Here is a 25,784-nt window from a genome sequence, read left to right on the forward strand (position 1 = left end):
TGCGTTTGTCATGATAAACTCCAACCAATGGAACTTGTCATCCATGGCGACAGATCTCATATTAACCCTTAGGCTGAATCCCAATTCACCCCTTGGCCCCTGCCCCTTAGCCCTACCCCTCCGTTTTGCGCATTCATGTGAAGGGGTAGGGTTGTTCCAATTCTCAAAAAATCAGAGGGGAAGGGTTGAGGGGGAGGACTGTATAGCCTTCGATATGGAGATTTTCCAGAACCACACTACGAACGGAGGGGTATGAGAAATCTCCCATAATACTCTTTGATTCATCGGCAAGATGGAGGTGCACTAAAAAGTGCAGCAGTAGTCGCTTTTCCATTGGACATCTGTGCAAAACTTTACTGATATTTACAAAATGTCGAAAAAACAGAGGTGCGTAATGTCGTTTTTTCCATTAAATCACAAATGGGATGATTTGTTTATTTATTTTCGCGAGATGACATGAGAAGTCATTCCATAAACATAGCGACGAACGTAAATATGGTGTTGATTTACAGATATATTCATTGCTATTATATATTACCCCTCTGTCTCGTACTGAATTAAAATATGATTGGGTTCCTGGTGTGTCCACACATACCACGACATGTTTCTTCTTCTTCTTTGCTTGTTGTAACGTATGTCAACATCCATTTTTTTAATTCATCTGACTCTAGTTGTGAAAAAAGGTCTTTCCATTGCAGTTTTGTGTGATATACCGTTTGCGCTACACCCGAAAAACTACCTCTTGTCAGCGCAAAAACTTTTAATCAAAAAATGAGACTTTTGGCGAAATTGTCGTTTTTTCCATTAGGTAAATTTTTATGTACAAGTTATATTTGTGGAATTTGAGGGTCAATGGAAAAGCGATTGGTGTGATGAAAGAAACACACATATGTATGCGTTTTCTTTGTAAACAACTTAATCATTTGATTGACCATTTAACGCCGTTTCAGTGTGTTATAGACCACATTTTTGCGGCTTGCGATTGATAGCCGCAAAAAGATGCCCAAAACCCATGCAACAGAGATGGTTAAAGCTGCTGACGGTATGGTGAATTCTTAGCAAACAAAGTTGTCGCATCGTTTTATAGCGGCATCGATGACTGCTGATGAACAGGTCTTGAAGGGTTGTCTCATTTCAAAGGGGAATATTTCAACACCTACTCCTTGCAACTCCGTTTCAAGGAGTAGGGCCAAGGGGTGAATTGGGATAGGGCCATACACTTCCATGTGCAAATTTCTTTTATTTTGCACAATTCAAATTAGCCTTGTTCACTGAAGCATGAAAACTGACCCAGGACACTGGTGTCAATCAAAGGAGAATCACATGGTCAATAAACACACATGACCAGATTTTCAAAATGTCTTAGCATTTTGGATTTATGTTGCTTTTTCTGAGTCTACTTTTTTCTGATACACCCTGTACTGGGGAGAATCCAGTTGCACCACCAAAAACCATAACCTCAGTCTTATCTTCATTAAAATGTAAAAAGTCACAAGCCATCCACGCCTTAATGTCACTGTTATGTCATGTTATTGGTCAGGTTTGCTCAGAATTTGCAATATTTATGACTTTGAGCATACATGGTACCTATGTGTATCCTGTGTAGTCAGACAACATACATTATTTAATTAAGACTCTCTGCATACACTGCCTGTTTGACCAATCCATTAGGGAATCTGAAATTTCTTTCTTCTAAATTTCTAATGAGGTTTTGTTTTGAGTTTTCATCATCTCCAGTATAAAGGTTAAGGTTTATTTTTGTAACGTGGGTGCAGTGAAGCCCTCAGAGACAGAAAAAGTTAATAAGGTTACACAAATAAACCTCACCTAACTTAATGACTGGCCGCAGGAGGATACGTAAATCCCACATTCAAAGACTGCTGAGAAACACCGGAGTCTATAGGAGGGTTTTAATTCACCAAAACAGCAGCTCCCTGAGACTCAGAGGCATTTTCTCACACTTCTTTCTTTTTTTTCTTCGCCCTGTACACGTCTGCTGTTTGGTTTTCCGTGGATATACTTAATCTTTCACCATCATGGATAATCAGCATGATTATTGTTTTATCCCTTCCCTGTAAGCTTTGGCAATCTTGTTTATTTTCCTCATCAGTCTGTCATGCAATCTGCTCAAGACACAGATTCTGTTAAATGTAATATATTGTCTTTCTTTTTCTTTTGCAATAAATGAGGTTATTTATGACTGCAGACATTTGATGTGTGCAAGTCATTTTTATGCAGCGATGTCACACATCTCTGAGCTACCACAGCTGGTGCATTGCCAAAGATCTGGTTACTGGTTACAGCAGTGCACAGATAGTATATGTTATCTATGATCTTTCAAATTAATGTTACAGAAATAGTGTAGTTTGACCTGAAGGAAAAAGAACATTCAGTTCACCCATAGACAAAGGAAGGAGAGAAAAGCTGCAAATTCTTTTTCAAAAAAAGACAGAAAACCTTCTATCAGTATTTTGTGAATATTCTGTGAAATTTGGAGCCTCTCCCCAGGATAAAAGCTCCAATTCACACATATTTGCAGGGTCTAGGAAAGGTGATTCCCCCCACAGGCCAAAACACAAATGCAGACACTCAGAGTACAGATGTGTGGACATGAAACCAATGAGTTCAGAAGAAAATACAAAGGAGGAAAAATATACACTCAACTCTATAAAAGAACTCTGCACATTATGGCGTCAGTTATAACCAGGTAAAAGAATCAGTGTCCATATCCTTTAAACCAAAAATATAGTTCATAAAACAGAATAGAGTAGGAATTCTGTTTTGTGAAATCCAGTTGATTGATTTGAGTTTTTTTTTTTTTAACCCATAAAGACCCAAACTGATACTGTTGACCAAGACCATCTACTGATCTAAACTGTTTAATACCTGTTGATCCACTAATCCTATCAATACTTGTAAATAATTGATGCAAAATACAGTTTGTCATCTTTTCATGGTCATCAAATATGACCCATTTGGATGTTCAGATGCTCTGTAGTGAACGTGGAAACACTGTCATCTTCTACAACATTGATTCACCAGTAAAACCCATGGAGTTGGATCAATGACAGTGGATGGAGACAGTTGCTTATATGTTCAATTGAGATATATATATAATTATATATATATATGAATATATATATATATATATATATATATATATATATATATATATATATGAATATATATATATATATATATATATATACACATACATATATATGTACATATATACACACACATATATATACACACACATACACACACACACACACACATATATATATATATATATATATATATATATATAAAAAGTAGTATATATATATAAAGAAAAAGTAGCATTTTTATCATATATATATATATATATATATATATATATATATATGATAAAAATGCTACTTTTTCTTCAGTTTTCTGTTTTCATATAATGATCTTTGAATTTACTCTGAGGTTTATAAACATCTCAGTAAATTAAATACAGGAAAATACATGATTTTCTCTGAAAAAAAAAAGCAAAATACAGAGGATAATATAATGATAAATCACTTAAGAAAGGATAAATCTACAGAAAAAAAAAAAAAAAAAAATTTGGGAACTGCCACAAAAGTAGGACTGGGTCTTTATGGGTTAAATAAGAGAGAACCACATTAAAATTAATAGAACAGAAATTAGCAAGTGTCAAATCCAAAATCAACATAGAAGTAAATTTAATCAAATTTTGAACTGATTTGTAACATCTGTTACACATCCTTCTATGTAAAGTAGTTTATATGTGACTATGACATCTACAATTTCATTTTCGTGACTTGTGGCTTAATTTTTCTTTGAGGCTTCGCATATTTCTGAATGGACTCCATTTCTATATTCATGTTATAACTGAAATGAGATGCCAGTCATGTCATGCTTTTTTTCTTTTTTGATGAGTTACTCATGTAGAAATGTTGATTGAAAGATCTCCTGCATTCATTCATTTTACTGTTTGATGGAAGAAATATTTGCAACAAGGACACATGTTTTCAAAAGTAATCAGGTAAATAAAATATCACATTAGCTACAGCAAAGATGAAGTGTCACAAGAGTGCAGGGCCTGTTTCACTAAAGTCATATTTTTCAGGCAGAGTATGTGAGCAGACTGTTAAGAAACGGAACAGGTTTGACAAACTAAAGCCCCTCATTGGACACATGAAAGTAAAGGAGCTACATGCAGTTTTTTACTTTAAAATATTAAAATATAACTTAAAAGTGCTATGTTTTGGGCGAAGGGTTAATCTAAATTGCCCACAGGTGTGAATGTGAGAGTGATTGTCTCTATATAGCCACTTTTACACAGAGATCACGGAGAAAAGGTGAGATGGTCATCCCACCTTTTGTCCACCATTGACTGATTTCCAAGCCCAGCCAAAGGATTAACAGAGGTGAGACAGGCTGGACTTTTACACAGCGGACCTGTGTTCTGGAATCAAAGGGGCGGTGACGCAGTGCAGTGTATAGTGTGATGTAACACTTTCACGTCGGAAATACCCCGAGCATAGCGGTGTTGCTATCCTCTCCGGAGTCTTTCATCGTTCCACAAATGTTAGCATGGATAGAGTCCTCTGCCCAAAGTGACAACAGTTCACGGATCTTGGTGTCTCCCCAGTTCATCTTTCTGGTCATGTTGATATGTTTGTTTACTGTACACGGCCCACGCTCAGTTTTAAATCCCCCCAGCATGGGGGTCACACACGCAATACATCATCAAAATGACACCTCGGTTGCGGAACGAAAGGTGTTCCTTTTGTATTGTATTTCAGAATCCTGATTCCACCTTTATCATGGCTCTGTTACTACTGCCAGAGCCGTGACAGAGGTGGGACCAAATGATCCCACCATTTCATTTACACAGTAATTCCGGAATAAAGGCGAAGTATTCCCATAACAGAAGTGCTGTTTAAAGGGGGCTTATGTCAGCCCTGTGATGAACTGTGATGAAGCAGGGTGAACCCCACCTTTGTCCATAGGTAGCTGGGATTGGCTTCAGCACCCCCGCGACCTTCTCAAGGACAAACATTCAGAGGGTGAATGAACGAATGAACTTAAAAGTGTCATTGAAGTTTGGAATAAAATGTCATGAAGTTATGCAGAATCATAGAGATATGAATGGAATGGATTTGTGTGACCACTAGAGGGAGTAGTGAGTCACTGCTGATCTCCCATGGGGAGGCAAACTAATACAACCATACCTTTGAGCAAAGCATCAGAAAGTGAACATATGGGATGAGAACCATTAAGAAAGAACTTTTAGAGTCAAAGAAAGTGACAAAGTGTTAAAAGCTACAAACAGTTGTTTTCACCACTGTACACAGCTGTAAATGAAAAGGAGTTTGATATAGAAATCACAGCATTTCATCTACATGGGTGAGTTTGATTTTGAGGCTTATGAAGGTATAAAGTTATTATGGGATGTTAATATCTTTGCTATTTGTTGATCCACGGTTCAGATTAAACTGTGACATTTCTGACCTTGTTTGTTTGATTCCAAACAGATTTTTAGTGCAGATAATGACAAAACAAAACAAATAGAAAACGGAGGTGATTTGTTGTTTTATTGCTGCTGTTTTTTCATCTAAAAACAGAGCTAAGCTAACAGAGCTATAATGTAAAATATCAGCTGACAAAATGAATTTATGTAAGAATTTTAAGACCAAGGGTTATTTTAACTGGCAAAACAACCAGCTGTGAGTTTAATATTTTAAGGAGAAAATTTGATAATACTATCGTATAGACGTCTGTAGCATTAATCCAGTGGTTCTCAACCTTTTTTGGTCCGTGACCCCATTTTAACATCACAAATTTCAGGCGACCCCCGACATTCAAAACTGAGACTTTTTTTTTTTTTTTTTTTTGCTAAAATTCATTTGTTTTTGATCATGTAATTGTTTGCAATACTATGTTGCAAATAAATGTTAGTTTTAGACAACATTTCAGCTATATAATGTATATTATTATGGATGGAGGCAGAAAAGCCAGGTGTAGATTACTGCACAAAGTGAGAATTTCATTTTCCTTGGTCAGGATATGTACAGTCAGTCCAGCTTGGATTTACAAGGCTGACAATTAATACTGAACAAACAAGAACTCAAACTATGAATTATGAAAGAGCTGCAGCATCTGAAACCGACCACAATGAACATTTGAAAGATAAACAGTACCGCAGTGCTTCAGTTTCAGCTTCAGAATTTGTCTTTTCTGTATTGTGATTGTCTCTCTCAACTCACCATATATTTTTTATTAGTACGTTTGTTTGGGTTTTTTTATTTATCAATTACTAGAAATTTCAGGCGACCCCCTTTGAATTCCAGGCGACCCAACTTGGGGTCCCAACCCCAAGGTTGAAAAACACTGCATTAATCAATGAATTCTGTACTTTACTCAGTGTGTGATACAGTCTGTGGATACACGGTGTTGACTCGTTGATGGTTTTGGTAGTCTTAAGTGTTTTCTGGTATACAACTCCCCCGACTGTTGGAGTCCGGGAAATCAATGATAAATATAAGCCCTTTAAAGAATAATAAATAAATAAAAACTTTATATAATAAATAAAAACTTTATGATCATTTGAGTCAATATTAATGCAACAAGTTAATTCAGAGATGCGTGAGGTTTTGAAGCTAAAAGGTTGGGTATTTTATGTGTTGGCTCATTAACTCACTCAATTACTTAAATTAATGAGTTCAAAATGCATGTAGAATATTTACATTAATGAATCACTGTCAAATTAGTTTTGACAGCACAGTTGAATGAGTAGAAGGAAATAAAAGAGCTGCACGTAAATATTCATATGTGCTGTGTATTGTGGCAGGGATTTTGCTCCTAATTTGTGACAAATACTGCAGAAGAATTTATTTCAGAATGGCGGAACAAAATGAAAAGAGAAAAGAACAGAGCGAGCCTTAGCTGTGTCTCGTTTTCTCTTCTTGTGTGAGGTTGTGTCCCTCACAACTGTCAAACCATGTGTCACATTTCGATGGTTTGTTTTTAATTCCACAGCCTCTTCTGAGAATCCGTACTTACAAGGACTCTCATTGTTTAAAGCGCCTCTCAAAGAAAACATTACGCAGACTAATGACAATAGAATTCACAAAAAAATTAAAAAATAAAACAACTTTGTACAAAATTATGAGGAAACAGATGTTGAACGTGCAATTTTCTTGTAGAAATTTCAAATGGCATGACCTCAGAGTGGATTCCACTGCCTTTGTCATGATTCCTTCTCTCAGAAATCCAGCTGAACGCAAAAAAAAAAAAAAAAAAAAGTTGAGTTTCTAACATAAAAAAAAAGAAGCAGATCAAGTACCACTTTGCATAAAACTTCAGTCCCTCACCTGGGTCAGATTAATTAACAGGATAATCTCTGTGGTCTAAAAGCGTTATGAAGTACGTTTTCCCTCATCTGACTGAAACTGTTTCATATGAAAATGAACATCTTTATGTAACAGGCTGCAGTAAAAGACATTTTTATATCAAAATGAGCCAAATCAGCTTTAATATGACACTAAATCACTGAAACAAACTGATTAACTACAGCCTAAATGATTTTAACACTGCAGTTAAGTAAAGGGTCACCTTTCCGCAAAAGCTTATTTTCCCAGAATAAGAGCTTTTTCAGATCAGACAGATGTAGGCGGCACTTTACAAACCAAAGTTCATTCAGTTTGAACAGGTCGGGCTGAATCTGCCCAAATGTATCAAGAGAAATAATCATATTAAACACTTTTCGGGTTGCTTTCTTTTTTTACTTACTAAATCCAAAATGTTCCTCTAAAAAGCTGCTGTTTTCCGACAACCTGACAGGAAGCTCTCTATCTGTAGCAGGAAGATTTTCTTAAAACTTTACTTAACTCATGCAGTGGTCCTGTTTTTATCAAAGCTTTGCTTTCTGTTTTGTGCATATGAAGCATATCTGTGTTTAAAGCCATCTGCTAGAATTCTGGATATTATATTTCATGGGAGCATCTTTGATCAACAGGTTAATGAAACTGCTGCTGTGTGGTTTTCAATTTGTTTGAAACCATTTCAATTTTAAACCTTTTTTTTTTTTTTATCATTTTACCAACTGAAGTTGTGTTGTGGGTTGTTTGTCTTTCATTTTTTTCATTACACTGGGGTTTCTGCAGCTTATCAGAACCCAAAAGATTTAGTCTAGTTTCTTTGTAATTAATGCTACCTCTCACTTCTGTCTTTGAGCTCTGTTCCTTCTAAATGTCATGTAAAGTTTGCCTGCGTACAGAGTATTTTAAGTAAAAACAGTGGGTACATGCCCCAGTATAAGCAGATCCCACTAGTCATATTCAGGTTACTCAAAGCTCTAAACTATTTATCTGGGTTTGGTGAATATTAAATGATAAGAGGAACACAAAAAACAAATTAATGACTGAAATATTAATAGGACATTGATATGCATGTAAATACAGTACATTATTAAATGGACTTTGTGGATGTTTATGAGTTGTATATTTTTTTCTTTAAGTTTACCCTATGTGACTATTTTTGTACAGTGACTCCAGGACAAATTAGAGCAGAGGGGAACAGGTAGTAAGATAAAAAAGAAAACACAGTTATGCAGTGTGTGTGTCCATTTCTGTGAGCTAGAAAGAGACCAATGGGACAGATCTGGGACACTCAGCCGTCAGAAGCCAAGCAGCAGAAAGCTAAAACCAGGGCAGTCACTGATCCACAGAGAAGCATTTCCATATGTGACAGGTTGTCCGCCCTTAATTAAGCTCTCAGATCTTCTCCATATTTTATCATAGTCATTCATATTCATTTACACTTCAGTTGTGGCTGCTGACAAGATTGTGTCCTTTGAGACATACTTTACTCACATATGAAAATTCGGTGCCACTCAGTAACGATAGTCAATAACACTGAGGGGAATGTGGACGAGAGCTGTGCTGCGATGGACAGCAGGAGAGAATGAGTCAGAGGAGATCGACTAATGCACTTCAATCTACTGAATTAAATCTAAAATTACTCACTTTCAACCGTATTTCCATGTATTAGTCATAGCGATGGCATGTCGACAATATTTGCAACACTCGCTATTGTCAACATTTCTGAATAAACTGGTGAAACCTCAGGAAGAGCTCAGTAAACTCAGTATGCATTTTGTTCGTCTCTCCGCCTCCGAGTTTGCAGTCATGCCAGTGTTACACAGTTTCATCATAACTACAGTAGAACTAGGAGTTTGCCATTTCAAAGAAACAGCAAGAATTTTTTTTAAGTCTATTTGGTTAATGTTGCTAAGAATCAGACATGAATGGAAATGACACCAAAACAAGGATCAGGGTGTTACATAATAAAACAAAAATAACACAAAATTTAGCTGAAGTGATGCTATGATTTACAAAGTAAGAAAAAAAAAGACAAATATTCTAAAAACACAGTAATCTTACAGTATGTATTCTTGACTGGTGTGTAATTCTGCAGACTTTAGAGCAGAGATGGTATAAGTGAAGCAAGTTCTGTCCTTTTTGGTGACATGTCAGTGGTAATCATAAAAAAAAAACAAAAAACGCTCACATCAAATTAAAGACCTGATGAACTAGTAGTATTGGTTTAATCACTACTTAAGTATACTTAAATACTCAGTCCATTTTGATGAAAGTCCACACTGCAGCAAAAGGATTTGAAGACAGTAAAACTTTCTCTGACACTAGTTTCTGTTCCTCAGAAGTTTTCATGTCAAGTTGAAAAAATATATCTAACTTTATCTTAATAAGACATTCCAGCAAGATTTAACCTGTAATGACTTCAAAGAACGGTTTGCATAATATCCCAGGAACACAATCTGTTCCTTCCTAACAGTGAAACCACCTGCATAAGGTCTCAAACTGCAAAATTCTAAATCTTACCAAGTGTATATTTTCCTCATTTCTAGTCAAAATATCTCATCACACTTAAAATAAGACATAATCACCTAAAGAGTAACTTTTCAGTGAGATATAAGAACTTATTTTTAGACAACAAATCTTGAAAATCTTATTTCAAGAAATCTTACAAGATAATTTTCACTTGGCAGATTTTTTTTTTGCTTAATTCAAGATTTTTTTTGCTTAATTCAAGCAAAAAAAAATCTGCCAGTGGAACAAGAGAAAATTATCTTGGGAAGATTTCTTGAAATAAGATTTTCAAGATCTATTGTCTAAAAATAAGTTCTTATATCTCATTGAAAAGTTACTCTTAAGGTGATTAGGTCTTATTTTAAGTGTGATGAGATATTCTGACTAGAAATGAGAAAAATACACTTGGTAAGATTTAGATTTTTTCCAGTGCAGTTTGAGAATATGAAGTTTGTCTCCAATTACTGTTTTTTTTTCTTGCTTCTAATAAACACAACTTGAATTAATTTTGACATTTTTCCCATCTTTTATTCTATTTTGAAAATATTTATCTAAGAAACATTTGCTCACTCTACTGTCAGTTTCTTTTTCTTCTGGTTTTAGTTGAATGTTTGGCTTCTGTCTAGTCGGGGTTTGTTTCACACAAACACCAGGTCACAGCCCCTCTGTGTGTTGATGGACACAGTAGTCATAATGTAAGGTTGAAAAGAACATATCACTGAAGCACTGACCCCTTAAAGGCCTGGGTCAGCCCAGCTTCACAGTCCAATCTAAACCTGACTGTAAGACTTGGTTAAACCAGACTTGAATGTCTGACTTGAACTCATGCATGTTACAAAATATAATTCATTTTTAAATGTTTTTCAGGTCTTCACACCTTCACCAGGAAATTTAATCAGGACACTTGTTAATAATATAAGTGTCACTAAAATGGTAGATGCAACTTTCCACACCAGCCTTAACAACCTGACCACTGACAGACAAAGTGGTATGAATTCAGATTATCTAATTATAATGAGAACTGTCATTGGGTGGGAGGGATTAGGCAAGAAGTGAACATTAGCCAATGAATGTGATGTGTTGGAAACAGCAACATGGACAAGAATAGGGATCAGGGAAACTTTGACAAGGGAGAACACTGCAAAAAAGGGGTGTCTAAAAACAAAATAAGAACAGTAAATCTGAAGAAAAGGGTACTCAAAACAAGTGAAATATCTGTCCATGCAGAAAGATCATTTCACTTGACAAGATTTCTTGAGTTAAGATTGTTAAATCTAGAAATAAGCATGTCTACAATGCATGAACACTTAAAATAAGAAATTAACTCTTAAAACAAGATACATTATCTAACACCAGAGTGTGAATGTGAGAGTGAATGAATAATGGATCAATAATGTAAAGTGCTTTGGGTGCCTTGAAAAGCGCTGTAGAAATCCAATCCATTATTATTATTATTATTATTATTATTATTATTATTATTATTATTATTATTATTATTATTAATAATAATAATAATAATAATAATAAATCTAAGCTTGTCTTTTTGTTTTTTGTTTTTTGTTTTTATCTTGGTGAGAATCAAATAATTTGCAGTGAAATTATGATGAATCACTGGGTCAGATCATCTCCAAATCTTGTTGTTCATTTCCAGTGTAAAGTGTTTAGTACCTCCAAAAGTATCTAAAGAACAACTGGATCTCAACCACTCCTCCATCTATGGGGTCATAACATTATCACCACCTGTCTAATATTATGTAGCTTCCCCTTTTTCTACAAAACCAGTTCTGACCTGAGGCCTAGATTCTACCAGACCTCTGAAAGTGTACTGTGGTATCTGGACCAAGACGTTAGCAGCAGATCAATGAAGTCCTGGAAGTAGAGGTGGACCTTCATGGATCAGATTTATTTGTCCAACACCTCCCATACATGATCAACTGGCCTGAGACTGGAATGTCCTTCCTTAGTCCATTTATGGTCTGTACTAAAACCACTGCAGACCAGGAACAAACAAGACCTGCAGTTGTACTCTGACCCGGTCATCACCATTATAATATGGACCTTGTCAAAGTCACTCAGTTTATTATGTTTCTCATTTTTCTGCTTCAAACACATCAGCTTTGAAGACTAAATGTCCACCTGGTGCCAAATATATCAAACCCACTGAAAGCTATCATTGTAATGAAATAACCAATATTATTCCCACTTCTCCTGTCAGTGGGTCTAATATTATGACTGATCTATGTACATGTTAGATTAAAAACACACAGGACCATGAACCTAAAAAAATACTGCAGATAAAATCCAACAAAGGGAAGCAAAGGCTCAAAATACTGGTGGTTTCCAGCAGCTCCAGCGTCACTATCCTCATCAATAAATACTCATCACCATCAGCTTACATTAGTGTCCGACAGCATCTGCATTATTCTGCAGTATTTTTTTTTCTCTGGTATGTTTTTGTTGGACTACAGGACACAGCGGTACAGGGGGATCTCCTGTGTGAGACAACAGGGGGCTTCAAAGGCCTTCAAAGACAGTCAGCACAACACAACACAGGAGCTTTTTTTTTTTTTTGACTATTGAGTCAAACTATTATATACTCACAGCTAATGGGTAGCCAGCAGAGTTTATATATTACCTCTCATTATCTGCCCAGGTTGTAATCATCAGCAGACGTTCAGTTTTCACAATGTACCTCCTCATGTTGTTTGTGTTGGGGAGGTATTTGTATCTGGGAAACATATCATCACTGATGGGTGGAAACCTTTTAAGTCCATTTTGGGTCTTTTTTTGTCATAAAATGATTCTATTGGTCAGTGTTCATGTTGGCCTGACGGTTTAAGAAATATTTAACCAATGAAAAGAGTTGAAAAAGGCTTGTGATTACATCTCCTAACTTAGAACATACATCATTTTTCCAGTTTCCTAAAAAATACCTGTTTTGGACATAAGACCGGAGGTGGCTGTGGCTCAGGGGGTAGAGTGGGAAGTCCAATAACCGAAGGGTTGGCGGCTCAAGTCCTGCTCTGTCTGATAATGTGCGGTTGTGTCCTTGGGCAAGACACTTCAAACTCCTTGCCTCCAGTGCTGCTACTCACACTGGTGTACGAATGTGTATGAATGTTCGGTGGTGGTTGGAGGGGCTGTTTGACGCAAATTGGCAGCCACGCTTCCGTTAGCCTGCCCCAGGGTAGCTGTGCATTGTAAAAATCTAAATCTTACCAAGTGTATTATTCTCATTTCTAGTTAAAATATCTCATCGCACGTAAAATAAGACATAATCACCTAAAGAGCAACTTGTAAGTGAGATATAAGAACTTATTTTTAGACAGTAGATTTTGAAAATCTTATTTCAAGCAATCTTACCAAGATAATTTTCACTTATTCCATTGGCAGATTTTTTTGCTTAATTCAAGCGAAAAAATCTGCCAAATAAGTTCTTCGATCTCACTTAGAAGTTACTCTTGAGGTGATTATGTGTTATTTTAAGTGCGATTAGATATTTGACAAGAAATGAGAAAAATACACTTGGTAAGATTTTGATTTTTGCAGTGTGGATATATATGTAGTTTACCACCACCAGAGTGTGAATGTGTGAGTGAATGAATAATGGATCCACTGTACGCGCTTTGAGTATGCATTCATAGAAAAGCACTATATAAATCTGATCCATTATTATTATTATTATTATTATTATTAAGAGGTTTGTGCCCGACAGGGATGATATGTAGATCAGGTTTTGGATTTTACTACTTAGTGAGCATTTAATTAAGTGTTCATTATGAAGTTAACCCCCAAAGACCTAAACAACTACAGGCAAACAAAAGTATCAACCAATCTAAAATGTTTAACAACTTCTGAACTACTAAACCTATCAATACATGCAAATAATTCATGTAAAATGCAGTTTCTCAGCTTTTCATCATCATCATCAGATATGACCCATTTGGACGTTCAGCAACATTTATTCACCATTAAGACTCATGTAGTTTGACAAATGGCTGTGGTTGTAGACACTTGTTCTTATGTTCAGTTAAATTCTATATTGTGCTGAAAGTCCCTTTTCTTCAGTTTTCTCTGTTTGGATATAATAACCTTTGAATTTCCTTTAATCACCTACCATGACAATAATCAATTCATCGGTCTGAGCATTCACCTTTATACATAAGAAAAACAAGTCAGCCTATACCGGATGATTCTGATCAGCAGCACTGTTTGTTAATTTTTTATGTTTTATTCATGTAGTCTTTGTTTTGTTCATTTCTTTGCTCATTTTTTTGTCCATTTAAAATTATTCATGAAGAATTTAATGACATATTTGGCCATCATATCAAAATGACAAGTGCAATTCAAGTTCATATTCAATTGTTTTTTATTCTTTTCATTTTGCTCAGCAGGAGCATTTAAATGTCGAGCCGTGTGGAGAGCATTTGAGGAGACAAAATGTACTTTTTGTTTTTGGGCAATAATATATAGTTGATGTTAATTTTCTTTTGTTAATTAATTGAGATAACAGTCAACAGATTAATCAACCAAGTAAATTAGCTGCAACATAACATGCTTATCTATACTAGCTATTTATTTAGATTGGCTCTTTTATTTTATTCGTTGCTAATGGTTATTTCTTGACTCCTGTATGTTGATCTGGTTTTTGACATGAAATGACCTTCACTTTGAGATCTAGAAGTGAAAGTTAAGTGTCCAGACTGATTAGATTTGCCCTTTTTAGATCAATACAGCTTTCTGAATGAATTTGTAATACTAGGTGTAAATGAATCTGTCAGACCACATGTGGAGGTGCTTATTTTCACACTCTGAATAGATCTTAGCTGCATGTAAATGCAGAACACGTTTGGCCAGATCCTAAGAATAAAACAGAAAGATTGCCTGACTCTGCCTCCTTCTGTGAAGATCTTATTGCAACGAAAGCACAATCAAGAGAACAAAAATGAATCTTTATTCAACATGTGCATACGAAGCCGAGTGGACTACACGTCAATATACAGATAACGTGTCCACATCAAGAGGACATGCTAATGTTAAGGTAGTGTTGAAATTAGCAGAGCTTTAACAGACATCCAACAGGCTGTGAATGATCAGAATATTAATGTAAGGTTGAGGTTTATTTTAAAGCTTTGATGCTGTTCTTGTGATGGAAGATGTGGTCTGAACATTTATTCAAGTGGAAATGCTGGAGATTCTACTGAATGTGAAAGTTCTGCACTAAAGCCTGACTTTAATAAAAGTATCTAAGTATAATCAGAAAATCCATTTAAAGCAAAATTCTTAACTATGGGACCCAAAAGGCATTAGGTCATCAGTTGTCTGAGTAAATTTTCCTCGATGAGATAGAAGAAGAGTGCTCTCTGGAAGGATCAATGATGTTGACCTCAAGAAAGTGATGAGAAATGTGGAGGAGACGCCTGCGACGTAGGATGAAATTGATGTAAAAGATGCACCAAGACAAACGTTACATAAAAGACATAACAACATAAGAACAATGTACAGAAGTGATGGAAAAGATGCAACAGGATCAAACCAGTATAAGAGACATAATTCAGGATGTTATTTTCAAAATTTGGGTTTCAAGTGGAAAACATTTGGAAATAAGTTTCCAAATTCATACTTTATGTTGCATATTGTTTATGTTGGGTAGTTAAAGCCACAGAAATGGATCATATTTTATAAGATCATCATGTATTTGGAGCGTTTCTGTTCTGTGAGAAACAAATACAAACAAGTCATAGCACTACATCGGTAACACCCCCCTTATCACATCATTATCCTCGTTGTTGCATCCATCCCCCCTCCGAATCAAGTTGTTGAGCGGGGGTGGGTAGGTGGTGAGGGGGTCTGACGGAGTTTATATACATAGCATAGGTTGCACCCTCCTTGCAACCGGGGGGGGCTCAATAAGTGCTGCGACATACCTTATTGCAGAGGAGTGGGGGGGCATGGAAATTTGCCATTGACATAACATGCTGCTTGATACTGATACTTATACAGACTAACCAGACTCACACCCCATTTCAGCGGCCCCCTCTCAGCTTTCTTGTTTCAAACATCCCCCAACGGTGTCTCAACCCCCCCTGGGTGGCAGAAACACTGTTCTACATGAAGCTTATGAAACAATAGTGTTATTATGTTGTTATGTTATGTACTGCGACAGTTCTGACTTTGCTTCTACAATTCCACATAGATCTTTAGAGCAACTATTTGTGTTTTTTGGTTGAAAGGAGAATACAAATACAGATGTGTCTACACAATGAAGCTCTCACTTTTTTCAGTCAGGGTGAAAGAGTAGAATAGCCTTTTATTGTCACTGCATGAGTGTGTACTATAAAATGTGTTGTGTGTGCAGCTCTGCATTATAAAAAAAAAAAAAGAAAACAGACAGAGCTGTAATAGTCAACACAGTCTGTGGAGACGTCTCATTGATTCATTGGTGGTCTTGGTAGCTGTGAGCACATTCTGGTCGACTTCCCCCTGATGTTGATTGGAATGTCAATACTACATACAGTAGAATGGGTTTAAGAAAGAGGCAAAGATAGATAGATAAATAGAGAGAGAGAGAGAGAGAGAGAGAGAGAGAGAGAGAGAGAGAGAGAGAGAGAGAGAGATAGATAGATAGATAGATAGATAGATAGATAGATAGATAGATAGATAGATAGATAGATAGATAGATAGATAGATAGATAGATAGATAGATAGATAGATAGATAGATAGATAGATAGATAGGTGCTTCTATGAAACTGGTCCCTAAAACATGACAGAGGGGCTAAAAATTCAAACCAGACATAGATTAATGTTATGAGGCAAGTTTGGAAGCACTTTGGGTTTTTTTTTTTTTTAAATAAATACTTACTGAGATAAAAGAGAAACTGTTTTTCAGATAAAACACATTTTTATATTATTTTGCATTATATTCACTAGAAAAATCTGCATGTAACACAGTGAAAAGGACACAAAAAATATACACTACTATTTTTTTTTAAATATCTCTTTGTTCTCTCACAGGTACATTTTGGGAATTGAACTAATTATACAAGAAAAAGTTCCTCACAAAAATGACCACTGATGCAAAATCATTCGCAATTTATACGCGTTTAACTAGGCAGGTTCTGCATGTAACGCAAGTGGACACGATGGGTTACATACAACACCTGGAATGAGACTGCGAATTCATGAAAAACCTGCATGTCTGGATTAGAAAAACTATGAGGATCGACAAATTTAATGCAGTGTCTTTATTTATAGCGGTATATAAGACCATTTCAAGCCATATGGTCCAGATAAAATGCACTGATACCTAGGTAGTTTTTTATGTCCCAATTTTGGTCTTATTTTTGGCCCCAATATTTTATTAAAAATTCATTAATTTTGGGATGGCTCAGAGCAAGAGTGTAATTTTTTTTTTGCATTTATCCGAGGTCATCATTAGGTACCTCCTGGGGGAAATATGTCTAAATTTCTCTTCTATTATTGGGTCTAAAAAGCTGGAAAAGTGCCAGGTACCAAAATGAACCCAGTTTCATAGAAGCATCCAGATAGATAGATAGATAGATAGATAGATAGATAGATAGATAGATAGATAGATAGATAGATAGATAGATAGATAGATAGATAGATAGATAGATAGATAGATAGATAGATAGATAGATAGATAGATAGATAGATAGATTGATTTTATTGAATTGGATATGTGACATAAACTAACCCTGTCAGGGCATTATACTAAAATGGAACCTCAAAGTACCTGAAATACCAGCAGTATCTGGTTCCATCAGTGAATGTAAATGTGCAGATGTGTAACTGTATAGTAAACCCCAAAGAAAATGAACTCACCCCCCTTTAATGTAATCCAGGAAGGTGTGCTCCGACTCCACATTGAACGACAACAAGGACACCTGAGACAGGAAAATAAAAAGCCCAAACAAATTATCTTATGCTTTGTAATTACGGTAAGCAAAACATTCCAATCTACACATTAACCACTGACCTCTGAATTAACCACCCACTAAATGACTTATCCAGGCAGGATGTTTCTGACGCCAAGGCAGAGTATTAGTATTACAGTCAGTGAGTGAACATCAGTGCATCTGCGTGTTGATGGATGATCGTTGTGATGGATAACCGGCCTCAGATTTTAATTACAGAGTCACCCCATTCAGAAAGAACAGCCAAAGCGCACAGACAGAACTCAACGGTGCATCATTCACAAACACTGTCTCTACACTTCGGTAATTGGATGCAAAAAGTCCTGTTATGCATTCGTAGAGACTTGGATATTCACATCATTTGAGGTCAGGATAATGTTTTCCCATCTGATTAAAGTCAGTGTCTGGGATGTAAGTATTAACATGAGGAATGGAACGAAAAGTTGAAGCCACTTAGAGGAAGGTTCCTGATAAATGTAGAAGTGAAGAAGGGAAGGAGTACGAGTACAACAGAAGGTTAAATCTTATCTCAGACTCACCGTCCCAGAGTTGATGTATCGCTTTTTCTTAATTTTTTTCTTGGCATTCACCACCTGCAGAATGAAAGCAGAATAGAAAGAGAGATAATGATAATGTAAACCTGCAGTACTATTCTCTTTGCCCCCCCCTTAGGCTAGTAATAAAAACATCTTTGTCCTCCTACTGTAAGGGTAATGGAGCATAGAGACCAAATCCAATAACTGCAGTAGGTGAGAATGAGATAGCATTGATCAAGCCTTGTAGCAAGACACACATTATTCAGGAGGAATTTTAGTCAGGGTGAAGAAAGCCTCGGTGCTATGCTGTACATTTATGTGCACATTTTAAGGTTTCAGGACAGTTCGAGCTGCTTACTATCAATAAACAGACTGATAAAAACATACAGAGTGGATTTCATAGCGCTTAAATTCAGGGAGTGGTAAAATAATCTGAAATGTGGGAGATTTCTACTTGGAAATACAAAACTATAGGAGCAGCGATAAGCAATGCAGTTACAGAAAAGCTTTCCATAAATAAAATTTTAGTTAGGAGCTTGCAGCCAAAAGATGCATCAAGATCTAAAACTTGTACTGCTCGCATTATGGGTCTGCACAGACATAAAGCACCAGCCTAGAGGAAAAAACGTTTATAACAGAGTGGGTTCTCTCAACCCTTTACCAGGCAAGTAGTTATTTTTGGTCATTTCCACACACATTACAAGACAGTGACAGCAAGAGTTCCAGTGAGGACAGTGAGGCAACAATCTCAGGTCCAATGTGGTCTACAGAGTCTGTAAGGTCCACCTCTGCATGAACAGTGAGTGTACCTGCTTTGTTAGGTACCATGAAGTAATGGTACTAATGTAAGGAATGATGTTCAAAGGGAGAATGTGGATGTGGACAGGGGTCTGGATCAGCACTTATGTTGTAATGTTCTAAAATACATGTTCCTTTCACATTACATATGTTTTTCTTGTATTTTTTTTTATACTTTCTTGACTTTTTTTTTTTTTTTTTTCGCCACATATGGATAAGGAACCAAATACGGTAACTTCATTGACCATGATTTTCTACATGACAATAAAACATTTTGAAACATTTCACTAAAGTAATAAAGTCTTTTTATATCCTCCAATAACCTACTATGGTTAAAAATTTAGAATCTCAGAGTATTTCTATGAGTGAACTATAAAGGGTTAAGTTCATCTGACAATACTGGAGACACACGGGCCTGGTCAACGGGGAGTAAACATGTGTGGTAAAAAAATGTAATTGTTTTCCAATACCCTATTATAGCTTATTTTTTTTAGCAAATTTGTCTACTTTTTTAATCTATTTTTGGTTTTGAAAAATTCCCGCTGACAAAAAAGTTACAGTCATATGTAGACGGGCAGATCTGTTCGGTGACAGCACATCTGGGAACTGCAATTTTCAATTTTTTAAAAAAATATTGTAAAAATTAAAAAAAAAAAAAAGTAATATATGAAGTTCTTTTTTCCATATTTTACTTTTTATTATGTGTATCCATCATACTGTGTTGAGATTGGTGTACTACTTTTTCAAAAACGTAATTTTTATTGCATGTAAAGTTTGGGGTCTGGTGATTTTAGGCATTTGATCCGTTACCATGAAATTAGTGTTTTTAAAATGTCTTTTTTTTTTTTTTTTTTTGCATCTGTTTATTATGTACTTCTTGAATTTATTTATTTGTTTTTGCCACATATGGGCAAGGAACCAAATACAGTGCCTTCACTGACATTGATTTTCTACATGACAATAAACATTTCTGAAATGTTTGTTTTGTCCTCCAATAACACACTGTTGGAATTTTGAATATCAGAGTATTTCTGTGAGTGAACTATAAAGGGTTGAATCTGAGGTTAATATGTACTTTTATCACATTGTTTTCTGTGATTTCACCTGATGCTGGTTATTATTATTCTGTTTCTTTTTTTTTTATGTGCATCATTGAGTACTTTTATCATTGTGTTTTTATGTGATTTTCTAATTTGCATTTGTTTTGTGCCTGCCCCACGAAGCACTTTGTAACTTTGTGTTGTATGCACACTATACACACAAAGATATCTAATAAAATAAAGACAGTCCTGCTCTTTCCCTCCCTCCCCTGGCTTTCCTCTCTTGTCTGGTTCTGCATCAGAGGTTTCTCATCCTCAGCTCCTCCAACGCAGATGATGCCTCATTGCACTGTGGCCGTCACTCAGTCACTGCCAGGTTCACATTACGTCACACAAACATCACCCTCAATTACACCAGACCATGTTAACATTAGCCTCCTGTCATCTCAGCTCACAGAACTAATGTTTATGTGCCTAGTGCTTGTCAAGTTGAGTAAATAGAAAGTTACAACACTACAGCCTATGACCTATTCAAAATCTTTCTGTCAACTGGGAAAAGGTACTTTTTGGCCGCATCTTAAAAAATATCTGATAGGACTGTGCAACAAAACCCCATAACCTCATGTAAAGAATTTCAGTAACTGCACATACCACAATAGAGCAACTTTTCTGCACATTCAATGAAAAAACAAGTTCTATAAAAAGAATATATACGAAAAGGCCAACTTCTTTTCCAGGCAAGACATTAATAACAGTTCCTTACTTAACATGTCAGCCTGGAAAATGGTAGAAAACACATATTTAAGGTAAAGATAAAAGAGAAAGAAGGAAAACAACAGACAATCAAACAGAACGACTGTTAATAGTCACTTTTCCATTGAACATCTGTGTAAAACTTTACCAATATTTACAAAATGTCAGAAAAACAGAAGTGCGTAATGTTGGTTTTTCCATTAAAACCCAAATGTGATGATTTGTCTATTTACTTTTGTGAGATGACACAAGAAGTCATTCCATAAACATAACAACAAACATAAATATCATGTTGATTTAGAGATATATTCATTATTATTATAATATTACCCCTCTACTGGGGCGCTGCTACAAATTGTGGACCCCATGGAAGGTAAACATTGTGGGCCCTTCAGAAAAGAAATTATCTGTAAATCTGTCATTGGAGTGTGTGTGTGTGTGTGTGTGGGGTGTATGAACGTCTTGTAACAACTGGAAGATAGGGGTGTGTTTCATAACTACCGTAACAACCGCAATGGACATGAAAACAAAAGTAAAACTTAACTTTGAACGTCCAACTCCTGGCTTCTTTGCCTCTCCTCTACTGCGCCGCTTACACGAAAATTATCACAACTTCTAACCTATATCTACTGGGGCCCCTGGAAATGCTGGGCCCCATGAATTTGTCATGTCCCCCCCCCCTTTTGGCACTCCAGCCCCTCTATCCCGTGCTAAATTAAAAAATGATTCAGTTTCCTGGTGTGTCCACACATACCGCATCATGTTTCTTTGAAAACTCTTCTTCTTCACTTGTTTTAACATCCGTCAACATCCATTTTTTTTTTAAATTCACGTGACTCTAGTTGTGGAAAAAGGTCTTTCCATTGCAGTTTTGTGTGATATACCAGTTTCTCTTCAACTGAAAAACCACCTCTTGCCAGCGCAAAAAAATTTCATAAAAACCAAGAGTTTTGGTGAAATTGTCGTTTTTTTCATTCGGCACATTTTTATGCGCAAGTTATATTCGTACAATTTGAGGGTCAATGGAAAAGCAACTAATGAAGGAGAAGCAAAAACAATTGTCAGAGTCACTAAAGTTGGTCATAAGTACGCTCTGAAACACAAATCGCTTTTCCATTGACCCTCAAATTGCGTGACTATAACTTGCGCATAAAAATGTGCCTAATGGAAAAATGACAATTTTACCGAAACTCTCGTTTTTCAATTAAAAGTTTTTGTCCAATTGCAATGGAAAGACCTTTTTCAGTGACTAGAGTCACATGAATTAAAAAAAAAAAAAAAAAAAAAAGGATCTTGATGGACGTTACAACAAGCGAAGTAGAGGAGTTTTAAAAGAAACATGATGCAGTATGTGTGGACACACCAGGAAACTGAATCGTTTTTTAATTTAGAACGGGATAGAGAGGTAATATATAATAATAATGAATATATCTGTAAATCAACATGATATTTACATTTGTCACCATGTTTATGGAATGACTTCTCGTGTCATCTCGTGTCGATAATAAATAAACGCATTTGTGATTTCATGGAAAAAACAATACTACGCACTTCTTTTTTTTTTCAGCATTTAGTAAATATTGGTACAGTTTTGCATAGATGTCAAATGGAAAAACCACTACAGTTAATCAAACATAAAACATTAGCAGGTATCATCAAAACTGTCACTAAGGCAAGACTGAGATACATTTATCAAGTTTTAGTGTTCTTTGTAAATCCCAGTAATTAGCTGCAGCAGAATGGAAAGACTGCAGGTCAAAGGATGAGGTGCATTCAGGGGTCTTTGCATTAAAGTAAAAGGAAAAACTTGCATTGTACATTGCAGCAGATACTGGTAGATCTGCCCTAAAATAGTTTTGTAAATGACCGTGAAGAAGTGCATATTTCTAAATGATGAGCTGTTTAAATTTATTCATTTTAGGCCGACTCTAACTTTGTTGTTTTTTCAGGGTTGAAATGAGCATACATATTTAGTTCTCCTTCTTTTTTTCCAGATTCGACAAGAAAATACAGGGAACATGTACACAGCCTTCACAGGCGCATAAAACACTAAACTGAATAGGTTCTAAAGGTTAAAGTCAGTATTTATTGTGACCCTGGAGCCGATGAAAGGAAGTAGCACAAACAGTTACAAACATCTGACATGTGTTGAATGAAACCTGGTAGAAAACATCAGAAAACTAGAAGCACTTGGAGAGCGCAGACCTCCGCCAAGGCTGATCAGTGGCCTCCCCCCGTGGGCCCCCCCACCCCCGATCACCACCAAAATTTAATCATTTCTTCCTTATCCCATTTCCAACAAACCCTGAAAATTTCATCCAAATCTGTCCATAACTTTTTGAGTTATGTTGCACACTAACGGACAGACAAACAAACAAACAAACAAACAAACAAACAAACAGACAAACAAACAAACCCTGGCAAAAACATAACCTCCTTGGCGGAGGTAATGAATACAGTAAATCTGAAAAAGGGTTAAAGACATACTGAGTCACAGTAAATCCTACCACTTTGGTTTCTAGAAGGTGTTTTATCCCTGAAACCTTTGTTTTTAGTGCTGTATATACCTCACATAAATCCAGATTGGATCTTAATCCACAGACTGAGTAGTGAATATGAGTGGTCATTAGAACTTCATTAAACCAACAAACCTAATGTTGGCCTTGGACTTTTGCACAATAGTGTATGTTTAAATTATTATGATATAGTACTTCATCCTGTGGTTCACGTCAACATTTACTGCAGTTGTTTTTGATATATATAGTTAATTTCTTTGTGAATATGTTTGCTTCCTGGCCATGGGGCTGCAGTAAAATAAGACTATTTCTCAGTCTGAAGGATCTTTCCTTGATAGTCACTTCCTGTGAAGACAAGCCAAGAGTCCTTTCCTCTGATCTATTCCCTCATGAATGGAACAGTCTAACAGAGCAGAAAAGGTCCTGCCCTCAAATCAGTGGATCAGTAACACACTGACACATATGACAGTGGGATTTAATAGAAAACTGGAAAATACATTAACAAAGGCAGTCGGTTACACTCCTGGTTTGTCTGTTCCACCTGTGTTTTACACAACAACTTCAGTTTAAGTGTAAGGTCACTTGAGTATTTTGGATGCATTGGTCATATAAAACCTTTACACATCAGCTGATTGGTGGGCAAAGGGACGGGGTGTAGATCTGTATTCAAAGGTTCATGAATTTGAGCCCTACAAAGAGTAATGTCTATTTCTCAAAGAAAAAAATGTGGACTTCAGTCACATTATTAAAACTAAAAGCTAACAACAAATTAAAGTTTTTAAATTAAAAGTTTGACTCATAAATTCATAACTGCTGTGTTCATATTCTCTTGTACATATTTGTTTTCTTTATTACCAACCACCACTGATTTTTACTTCCTTTTATTTATGTTCCATTTATGTAAATTTTCAATCAAACCTGTACCATAATATAAAACATATAATATCTGGTTTTCTGTTCCTTGTTCTGATTTAACTTTCTTTTAGGTCCAAAGTCCCTGTTTTATCTTTGTCATAAATTACCTCATTCTCCTCATTACGTGTCTGTATCTGTGCCGAACTAAATAAATGACTATGAAACTACTGCCAGGTAGAATCTGTGTTATCTGTATCAAAACATATTACAGGATAATAGCACATTACATCATATCCTCATATTGCTCGAGCTCGAATACCTGGTTTCAGAGCAATGATGTATACTCAGTGCCAATGAAAACGCAACACTTGAAGATTCTTATATTTTTTTTTAAATCGATGAGGATTTTTATTCCATAAGCTCTTTGGAATTAATCATAGGCCATTTCTATACAGTAAAAATAAAAAAATCACATCCAAATTTGTTGACCAAAAATAAGGATAAAGACAGAAACTCAAGGACCCCCAAAACCAAAAGTCACAAAATTCAGTTCTAGAATTCAGTATGGAATATGACCTCCGTTTGCATTCATACAGGCTGTAATACGCCTTCTCATGGACCTCACAAGCCTTCTGATGTTGTCCTGGGGTATACTGATCCACTCTTCCTCCAGAGCCATAACCAGTTCCTGTCTGTTCTGTGGAGCAGGAGTCCTATTGGCAACACGGCGCCCAAGCTGGTCCCTGCAGTTGAGCCAGTTTCTTCACGCCTCTGCTGCATCCTGATTATGGTGGACACATTGCATCCAAAACGGCGCGCCACCTGCCGAGCAGAGATTCCGGCCTCCAGGAGCCCCATAGCATGGCATCTTTGGTCACGTGTCAGTCTAGGCATCGCTGAGTTATTGCAAATGATTTTCGAGCTTTTCAGCTTGCCTTTATATACAGAACATGACCACTCCTTAACTGACCACAATTCCTTAAGTTGAGCAGTTCATTGCTGAGCAATGAGAAAAACAAGTCTTATGAATGCAGACAAGTTCATTCAAGCGTGATAATAGCTCAACCTGTCTCAGGTTGTTAAGAAATTGTCTGGGATTATCTTATACAGGTGAAACTTAAACATATTGATGCAGCTCAGGAACAATACAACACATTCAAGTGTTGCATTTTCATTGGCACTGAGTATAGCAACTAGACCACAAAGAAGGTTCTGTGTTTTATTTTCTAATTAAAATACAGGTCTGTTTGGTGAAGGGTAATGGATGCACTGTCTTCTGCCACATCAGCAGTGTGAAAGGCCAACTCCCTGACACCAACTCCCTCCTCAGCTCTGCCTCCTCTTACCCATCACCCTCTGCTTCTGTCTTTGCTGGCCTGGTTCTTTCCTTAAGCTACCTCCATGACTAATTCAGAGACTAATGTAACATGGCAAGTGTTTTAATGAGCAGGGACCGATAGGAGCCTC

The 25,784-nt window shown here is 36.2% G+C and overlaps 1 protein-coding gene across 2 annotated transcripts in view; it reads right to left on the minus strand.

Moving 5' to 3' along the window:
* cpne5a (copine Va) overlaps positions 1–25,784 on the minus strand; it is a 141,666-nt gene that overhangs the window by 33,748 nt on the left and 82,134 nt on the right. For both annotated transcript variants that reach the window (XM_030138231.1, XM_030138230.1), the window contains 2 exons: positions 18,359–18,412; positions 17,728–17,789 (listed from right to left, as the gene is read on the minus strand). In XM_030138231.1, coding sequence (XP_029994091.1) covers positions 17,728–17,789; positions 18,359–18,412 — 116 coding nt within the window. The remainder of the gene's footprint in view (positions 1–17,727; positions 17,790–18,358; positions 18,413–25,784) is intronic.

This window comes from Sphaeramia orbicularis, chromosome 7 (assembly GCF_902148855.1).
Source record: "Sphaeramia orbicularis chromosome 7, fSphaOr1.1, whole genome shotgun sequence".
NCBI lineage: Eukaryota > Metazoa > Chordata > Actinopteri > Kurtiformes > Apogonidae > Sphaeramia > Sphaeramia orbicularis.